The sequence below is a fragment of the Pimephales promelas genome, chromosome 8, assembly GCF_988280905.1.
Source record: "Pimephales promelas chromosome 8, fPimPro1.hap1.1, whole genome shotgun sequence".
NCBI lineage: Eukaryota > Metazoa > Chordata > Actinopteri > Cypriniformes > Leuciscidae > Pimephales > Pimephales promelas.
Genome location: NC_142776.1, coordinates 1,097,582 through 1,107,250, shown reverse-complemented (window position 1 = coordinate 1,107,250; position 9,669 = coordinate 1,097,582). Strand labels below are relative to the sequence as shown.

Here is a 9,669-nt window from a genome sequence, read left to right as displayed (position 1 = left end):
TTGATTGATTCCTAGGTTTATTTTGTTATGAATAAACAAATGTGCAATATAAAGGAAAAACCTTACGATTAAAGTTATAATGTTATAATGTTTAAGTTTTTGTTCTAAAAAAAGAAAGATGCACACAGAAAATGACTCTAATATGACCAGATTGATTGATTTGAATATATTTAGTTCGTTACAAACAATGTGCAATCTGTAAAACGAAAACCTAAAATTATAGTTGAAATGGTATACTGCTGGAATTTTGTTGACCTTGAGAAAAAGCCTAAAGTATAGACCAAAAAATTATTAATTATTAGTTTATTAATTTATTTCATTTTGGTACATCTTTGGGAAGTACACCTGTTTTGACCTGATGTCCATTGGAACGGACAAAAAAAAAATCACAATGAAAGGAATTATATATATATATAAAAAAATTTCATTTGTTTTCATTTATAGAAATCTCATGAGCTTGGAAAATGTACTTTTATATTTTTCAGAAACTTGAAACATAATTCAGGTCTGAGGGGGTTAATCTGCACGTTCACACACACCAGCGACATTGGGTTCAGCGAGCGCCAACAGAGACCAGTTCTAACGCACTGGAGAAGATCCACTTTTTTTTCTTCTCTATTCCCAGTCTGTCTGAAACGCTCTGACTCCTACAAAGCCCCGCCTTCTGACGAGCCCACAGTGCTCTGATTGGCCAGCTGACCCCAGTGTGCTGTGATTGGCCACAACTCAAGTGTGTCGGAAATGTAACGCTCCTTACAATAATCAGTTTTCAAGGCTTCTAAAGCAAGCGTAAACACAGTTACAATACACCAGACATTGTTTGGATATCGAGGCTGAATGTCATGATTATAAAAACCTTTGACTGAAATCACACTGAGGATTAGTTTCTGAGACAAATGAAAATAATTGTACTTGCATGAGAGTCGCATTAGAAAACTAAAATTTTTATTTTTTTAAATCAGAAACAGCTGAGCATCATTGGAATGCAAAGTTGAGAGAACATCCATCCATCAGAAGACACTCAAATATAAAGTTTTATGTATAATTTTATTTTTTGGTCACTACATAATTTCCAAAATGACTGTTTTTTTATATAAATAATATTATTACTGCAAGACCCAGAAGCATATGAATGATGTTGTTTTAAAATAAATGTCCTCCTTTTATCAGGACACAGAAATGTTTCTTTAACATATGCTTATATTCCTGTTCATTATATATTTTAATAGTGTGATCAGCTGGTTCAGGCGAAGGGAAAGATCTACATGTGCATGTGAGCATAAATTAAGTTTTATGACAATATAAATATTGCTTTGTTAGGTTGGAACACATTTAGCGATATATTAGTGTCCTTTCAAGAAACAGACATTTAATTTTTAGTGCACATAAATTTATGGTTAGAGATCTGAAAAAAAAGTTTTTGCAGTACATATGTTTTGTTCTTGTGTTCATAAAAATGTTGTTACAGATTCACCTGAATTTGAGTGGTACGGAAACATTTAAAGGTGCAGTGTGTAATTTTTACCAGCATCTAGTGGTGAGTTTATGAACTGCACCCAACAGAAGTTATTGTGGCTGACAGGAAGTGATGTAGCCAGTTAAACAATGAGATTAGCAGCTTCTTATCATGAAGAACAACATATGTATATCATATTGCATATCCTCCTAAAAATGACACAATGCACCTTTAAAACTCAAAATGCTATTGCGTTTGTGCAGATTTGACTGATGCAAGAAACCACGAATTTGTGGAATGATTTTACAGTTCACAGAGCAGATCAAACCGTCTATTTCCGGAATCACTGTGTTTTCTGTTTGACGAATCTCCGTCTCCCGACCTCAGTGGCCGCAGTCCCCAGCACGGCACCGACAGCGCCCCCTACAGCGCCCGAGAGGAACAGGCCTAGCGCCGCGCCGGCCAGCGCTCCGGCGTACAGCAGCTTCGGCACACGGCTCGCTCCCGACCTCGCCGTCTCCCACGCGGAGCGCAGCAGCGAGCGATCGGGAACAGACGAATCCAAGCGGATGCTCTTCTCCACCGTCATCAGCTCCTCCTCTTCCTCAGTCTCTCGCACGGCGTCCAGAGAAGGAGACGAGTGGCTCAGTCGGTCTCTCCTCACGCTCTTCGTCTGGTTCTCCTGGAAAAGCGAGACGCTGTAGAAAGTCCCTCCGCTCTCCTTGACCGTCTGCTTCACCTTCTCCAGGAGCTCGGGCACGTTCTCCGGTGCGGCGGTGAGGATGTGGTAGCGGTCTCCGCATCTCTGCACCAGCTCCAGCATCTCGGGCCGCCGGGAGCTGATGTGGTCCTCCACCGCCTCCACGCCGGACGGGCCCTTGGGAAGCAGGTCGGAGCGCGTGAAGAGGACGATGGTGTGCCGGCGGACGCTCTCGGGTCCGAACGCTCCCTCGAGGGCCTTCAGCGCCGGGAGCTCGCAGCGAGTGGGCCGGTCCACGGGGACACAGAGCAGGAACACGTGAGGGCCCGGGGCCGACAGGGCCACACATGAGGACATCTGAGCTTTCACCTCCTCGGGAGATCTCTCCGACTCAAACCAGTCCGGCGTGTCGACCACAGACACCTGAAGGAGACAGAAGAGGTTCAAACAGCTTCAGAACGTGAAGTTCACATTTCAAATAATCCAGGGTCAGTCCTCGGCTGGTATTAAGACGCGTTTTGGTGGATCGGTTGGAAAAGGGACAAATCTTTCACACAGTACACACAGAAAAACCTAAAAATGCTCAAATTTCAAGCTAAAAATCCCAAATGTCAAGCTAAAATACGTGTATCTGAATGCATACTGAAGTGAAATCACTTTAGGACCCAGCAGATCAGCTCATTTGCTCCATATAGAGCTGTAACGCCATCTAGTGGCAAGAGTCATGATAGATCATGTTATACTATTATTTTTCCACAAGAGGTCGACAGAGACACCCAATGTAAGATATTTTGAGCTGAATTAAAAGGTTTATTAAAAGGAATGTGCTTAAATGACTATTTAGTGATTAAATCTAGTAATTTAAAGGAAAATAAAAAAAGAAAATCTCCTAAAAAAATATCAAAATGAAATAAATTAAGCTTTCTAGACAAAAAAAGAAAAGAAATTAAGTATAATTTTAGGGTTTCGGGTCATTTTGACCCACGAGGGAAAGATTTGTTCCAGGACGCGAGGGTCGCTAATTGTGTTTTGGAGTTTCCTAAAATAGTTTTAAACGCACACCCAAAAAAGCTCTAAAACACTTTAGTTTCCTCATAATCTTTTCTCTCAGTGTCTGAAACGCTTTGATCGAAGATTAATTCTCTCTAAGCCCCGCCTCTCTGAGAGCTGCTCTGCTCTGATTGGTCAGATGCCCTAGTTTGCTGCGATTGGTCCACCGCTTACAGCTAGTGCCGGAAATCAAGTTTTCATTATCATATCTAAGTTTTAACCTTTCTATTCCAGCATGAGTCAAAGTTGTGAACTGAATTTAAAGGCTCTGTTTCCTGCTGGCATTAAGATCAGATCACGAGCACCTGGTGTTTTAATCCGTCTCTTTCGTCCACTGTCACACACTTCTGTCCTGATTTCTTCAAGGGAGGGTCTATGGGCGGGAAAATGCGTTTTCTCAGATCTTTCGATCTAATGGACGAATAAGCTCACGCAATTTACATATGAACACGACCAGAGACGACGGAAAAACACACAGAGCATCAGCTTCAGTTTCTGCTCCGACACACACAAGACCCGGCGGACGTTGCTGGGAATGATCTGAGAACATTGAGCTCGGTCCGTGTTTCATCTTCTAACCAAACTTGGGTCTCGATCGGACAGATTAAATCCCGTCTGGTTAGTGCTCTTCCCATAATGTTAGCAATAGATCAGTAGTCGTTGTGTAGAGGCTGTTAAAACACATTCGTCACATGACATGAGCGTTTACACTACGATCCGGTCGAATGCGGTTTCGACTCCCTCTGGAAGTGGTGAAAGTGGACGAACTCGAAGCGTTTAGACCCCGTTTAACCAAAACGCTTCCAGGTGTAAACAACTGCAATAATCCGAGTAAGGACTGAGATGTTGGCACTGACCCGCGTGTCGCCCACGAGCGCTCCGGCCTTCACACACTCCTGATGCGCCGCTCCGACACGATCCTCTCCATGAAGCTCGAACTCCTCTCGGCCCAGAATGATGTTCCCGGCCGCACTCTTCCCAGAACCACGACGGCCCAGCAGAACCATCCTCAGCTCGACCAGAGGAGAGTCCAGACGGTCCGAGGACGACACCGGAGAGAGAGTCTGCGAGACCTTCTGGAAACTGTGATGGACTTCAGTGAGAAACAGAAGCAAATATATCAGCATTAGGACCAACGGAAACTGAAACTAAAACGATTGGTCAAAAAACATTTTCATAAACTCAAATAAGATAAAAAATTCAGGTTACACTTTGTTTTACAGTGTCCTTGTTACGTACATATGTTTCAAGTACTTACAATAGTAATAACAGTAAATTATTACGTGCAACTAACCCTAAACCAAACCCTAACCGTATAATAAGTACACGTAGTTGCTTAATATTATTCAGTTCTTAAATACATAATTAATGACACCTTAAAATAAAGTGTAACCCTGTATTATAAGCTGTCATGGTTACAGTGTAATTATTTAAGTTCTGAGAATAATTAACTACATTAACTGGTTGGATGTAATTATGCATAATTAATACTATGGTAAGTACATGTAACAAGGACACTGTAAATAAAGTGTTACCAAAAAACTAAATATAACTAACAGCAGCTACTGAAATAAAATAATAATTAGCACAAATAAATAATCGGTTTCGTAATTGTATATAACGCTTCAGGCGATCAACCGCTGATGTTTTCATCATTTTTACTTTTAAGTTGCATTATTTGGTGCTTTGTTCAATCTCAAACCATGAACTTATTATTATTACGAAGAGTTAACTAATCTGTGCAAACATTAAACTCTCCTGAGATCAACCGTCATGCTTTGGTCAGCTCTGCTAAACTAAACAGAAATGTGTCCACAAAATATAAAAAATAGAGTAAAACTAACTAATTAAACATTAACTAACCTTGATTAAGACACAGATTTCACGAACTGACTAAGTTGTGCATCGTCAGCAATCGAGCTTAAGACACGCACGAGTCCTCAAATGTGTGTGTGTTGAGGAGAGTGCAACTTTCCTAAGTGGTCAGATGAAGCGTTTTCATCTTTTGAACCATTAAACAGGAGCAAAAATCCCAGCGATGCGCATTCAAGGAGGCCAAACACTCATAATTATGAGTCTTTATATCAACAGAATGATCAATTGAGTTGTTTTATGTATGTGCGTAGCATATATGCGCTGGTGCTTGCAACGCTAAGGTCACGGGTTCGATTCCCAGGGAAAGCAAGAACTGATAAAAATTCAAAATGCAATGATAAAAGTGTCTGCAAAATGCATAAATGTACACTTAAATGTGTGTAGTATGCATTAAAAAGTGATAATGAACCTACTAGTGTTGATGAAGCTCTGGCTGTGCTGAAGCTCCGCCTCCTCCATCATCTGACTGAGAAGAGCGCCCTCTAGAGTCACACACCAGCACATCTCAAACAAACAGTTCTCTTGTCATCAAAATATATTTACTTTTACATTTACATCGTGTTAATGCTCCTAAATTATCCCGATATCTCATCTGTGGCGACATCCAAAACTAAAAACATATCTATTTGACATGTATTTTGGATAATGTGACTGTAATGTGTGAGTAAATGTATTGTAATGTACAAGATGGATTAGTTCTGGTTTATTTCAGCACCTTTGTTGAGTTTGTAGCTCGGGCTTCTCTCCAGAAGTGCATGTGTGCGGTGTGTGTGTTCATCCTCTCGCTGCTGTGACTGAACCCCATTGATCAGGTGTCTCTCGATCACTCCATCACTCGCGGTTTCCTCTGTTTGTTTGTCAGATTTGTTGATTTGTGTTAGTTTTCCTCCGTTCCACATCGTGTCTCTCGCTGCACTGAGCTTCATCTCCGTTTTCTCCTCCTCTTCCTCGAGCAGGTGAAATCCTCCGTTCCTCTGCACCATCTGCTCCACCTGACACACCAGAAACATCTCAAAATCAGACAGTTTGTACTTTGTCATAATACATCATCCCATTACAGTGTGCCCCTTAAAGGGGTGGTATAATGCGCTTTTCACAAGATGTAAAATAAGTATTTGATGTCCCCAGTGTGTGTTTGTGAAGTTTTAGCTCAAATACCCCATAGATATTTTTATATAGCATGTTAACCCTCAAACCGTATTCACTTTATAGCCCTTAATCCTGTAATTGTGGACAAATGTGGGCACAGAGGACACTTTTTATTTATTATAAATGTTATATCACTGTCTTCGATAAAGTTTTGTCTATCGATTTATGGTGTTTTTTTTATTTTGGGGGTATTTTTGAATTTATTTACTTCAAAAAGTACCATATTTTCTATGTAAATTATGCCTATTTTTATGTTGTTGTTTTTTTAACTACATTAAAATGTCATTCCAATAAGTTCTTAGAGCTAAAACCTAAAGATGAAGTGACTGGTATTTTGGCTTATTTTAGAACGCTCTAAATTACAGTTTTTCCCATTCATTTCTATGGGTGCCCATTTTTCACCCACTTAACATTGTAGAATTGAGTCAAAAAATTGTTTGTTCAGGAGGCAAACTTAGGAAAAGTAGCCAAGTCTTGTACCGCTCAGATCAAGGGAAGTATTTTTTTTTTTAATTAAATCAAAACTATTTTGTCCACATTTGTCCAGAATACAGTTTTAGGGTTATAGTTGTCCCTTTTTGAGGGTGAGCAAAAACACACAGTTTTTGTGTATGTCCCTTTAAATGCAAATGAGCTGCTGCTCCCGGCACAGGGGGCGGAGCTTTAAGACATTTACATTCAAATTAAATGACAGAGCAATTCATCACCTCAAATATACTCTTTAATGTTATATTTCAAAATTACAATAAAAATAACAAATTGCTATAACAAATTTCATTTACACAACAGTGTTTGGGGTTCGACAACGCAAGGCGTTGAAAAATTTTCAAAAACATTATCATCTCCATGTAAACTTCAAAAACGCAAACCTATGAAAACTGCACACGCGCACCAGGTGTTCAGTCTATAGGTATGCGCATTTGAAAATGTCACCGTTTACTTTATTTTGCTATCCTAACTATAATGTCCTGGACCCACTAGAAATTCTAAAAATTATATCTGGTGTCTAAATAATTTTTGGTTTGACTGTATGAGCCAATGAGCTTTCAGTCGGACATCTGTAGCCTCACCTTCTCCAGTAGAGAGACGACTTGCTGTCTGTCGTCAGATCTGCGGTTTCTGATCACATGACACTGTCCTCGGCACCTCCTCACCACCTCCCGAAGCCCCTCCTCCTTGTTCAGGTACTCGTCCAGACTGCGGTCCATCAGGTATTCTCCACAGGTGAGTAGCACCAGCGTGTGACCCAGCACCGCTTGCCCAAACATGTGCTCCAGCTGATCCGGGATGCACCGCTCCATCTCCGTGAACTCCCCGATGGGAATAAGGAAGAGGAAGACGAAGGGCCCGGAGGCACACAAGCGGAGGGAACGCCGGGTCTCCTTCTGAATGTCGGCCTCCAACTCCTTGCCCCGCCAGTACCAGCGAGGGGTTTCCACGACACACAGCCGCCGGCCCTCCGAAAGCCCTCGCCGGATCTGGCTCACACGGGGAGAGGCCGGCGATCCCAGATCCGAAGTCTGACGCAGGAGTGTGTCCGCCGTCAGGGTCTTTCCACAGCCGATGCTGCCGACCAACACCAAACACAGCTCAGAGCGGGAGCCGCGCGGACCGATGCCTGCAGGAACAAGACAGAAATCAGCCACTATAGCCGCGTTTCCACCGTGACTAGGGACTTTGGGCTGGTACTGGTAAGTTCTAAATGAATATTTCCCACTCCGAAAGTCCCTGTTTGCGAGGTTTTAAAGTTCAGGAACTTTCAGAGGTGGGATTGGGCGCTGAACATGCTGATTGGTTGAGTTCATGCTGCTATACACGTAAATTTGAGCCAATCACCTGAGCAGTACCTGAGCTATAGGTCTATACACACCTGAGCTGTAGATGTCAAGTGACTATTAACTAATGGATGCTGTGAAATGACATCAAAGCAACACTGGTCGACTGATGACATCACAAGAACACAGTGTCAAAGGTACACCCGGTGTTAGGAAGCGTTTTGGTTGATCGGATCACAAGTGAACGAGACTAAATACAGGTGTAAACAGGGTCTAAAACGCTTCAAGCTTGTCCACTTAGTACAACGGCGTTGAAAACGCATTAGACTGGATTGCTTTCGTAGTGCTCATGTCATGTGGACAAATGTGTTTGAACAGCCTCTAAAGAACGACTACTGAGCTAATGCTAACATTATGGGAAGAGCGCTAATCGAGACCCAAGTTTGGTTTGAAGATGAAAAATATACCAAGCACAATGTTCTCTGATAATTCCTGATTTGTAACACACACTCAGCGTCCGTTGTGTTCTTGTTCTCCTTATGGCATCTCTGGTCGTGTTCATATGTAAATTGCGCGAGCTTATTTGTCCATTAGATCTAAAGATCTGCTAAAACACATTTTCCCGCCCATAGACCCTCGCTTGAAATCAGGACAGAAGTGTGTGAAAGTGGACGGATTAAAACACCAGGTGTAAACAGGAATGTGTCCCTCGCTTGCTTGTGAACCGATCCACCAAACGCATCTTAATACCAGCAGGAAACAGAGCCAAAGCTCCAGAAGTGACGTCACAGACACATAAGAGCATCACACACTCAAATCAGACACTGAGAAGAGTAGGAATACAAGAAATACATTTACACAGCTTCAGACTAAATTTTTAGGTTTTTGTGATTAATATCTTGAGTTGAACTACAACATTACAACATATGGGACACCTGTCAGTCCAGTTACACAGCATTCAGCAGAACACACACAAACACACACACACATGCATTAGTAATAGAAGTTATAACTTGCACTAGATTATGAATGGGAATTTAGTCTTACCCTGATTAGAGATATCCATGTGATTGTGTGTGTCAGTGTCTCTCTCTCAGTGATTCAGGAGTGAAGCGACTCTGTGTGAGAGTGAAGAGGCTCGTGTCCCGTCAGAGATGCGCCACACCCCTCATCTTGTCTCCTGCAGTTGGGGTGGAGGAAGGATCCTCGGCATGCGTGTGAATCACACTGATGCTGACACACCCAGAAAAAACTGGTTTGCTGGCGTTCAATGTTTTTTAAGTTTGAATAGTTGGTTTCCAAACCTGAAACCCCCTCTAAAGGCTTCTTTGCACTGCAGTTAAAGCTGGTTTTGTTACAGTAAATGTGTAGTAACCATGTTTTTTTTTTTTGGTGGATTGATTATCATTTGTAAATTATCGTTAAATTATGGTTAGTGTTGCAAAACCATGCTTTATTTGTGGACTATATTTACGACCAATAAAACCATTGTTAATTTTTGTAAAGACATCATGATGTCTCACGGTTTCAAAATCATCCTTTCAAGACGTGTTTGAATTCATTTTATTCACGTCTATAGACCTCATTAGTTCATTTTTGTCTAGATTTTGTTACCCTGTGTGAACACACTGTACTTGATCTGATAATTTTACTTGGATAGTTAT

The 9,669-nt window shown here is 41.5% G+C and overlaps 1 protein-coding gene across 1 annotated transcript; it reads right to left on the bottom strand.

Annotated features, from left to right (window-relative positions):
* Positions 1–301: 301 nt before the first annotated feature.
* On the bottom strand, positions 302–9,410 carry LOC120467916 (GTPase IMAP family member 8). The gene is made up of 6 exons (XM_089133688.1): positions 9,053–9,410; positions 7,301–7,848; positions 5,797–6,073; positions 5,495–5,563; positions 4,064–4,299; positions 302–2,579 (listed from the first exon to the last, which is right to left on the bottom strand). Exons 1-6 carry the CDS (start codon positions 9,069–9,071, stop codon positions 1,800–1,802), a joined length of 1,929 nt encoding a protein of 642 aa, XP_088989814.1. The 5' UTR covers positions 9,072–9,410; the 3' UTR covers positions 302–1,799.
* Positions 9,411–9,669: the final 259 nt, after the last annotated feature.

Bases quoted from the DNA above. Each gene is read 5' to 3' on its own strand.
- LOC120467916 (XM_089133688.1), bottom strand. The intron at 4,300-5,494 runs GTAGGTTCATTA...TTCTCACTGAAG, and splicing joins CCAGAGCTTCATCAACACTA to TCCATCACAGTTTCCAGAAG. The intron at 2,580-4,063 runs GTCAGTGCCAAC...TGTCTCCTTCAG, and splicing joins CGCTCGTGGGCGACACGCGG to GTGTCTGTGGTCGACACGCC.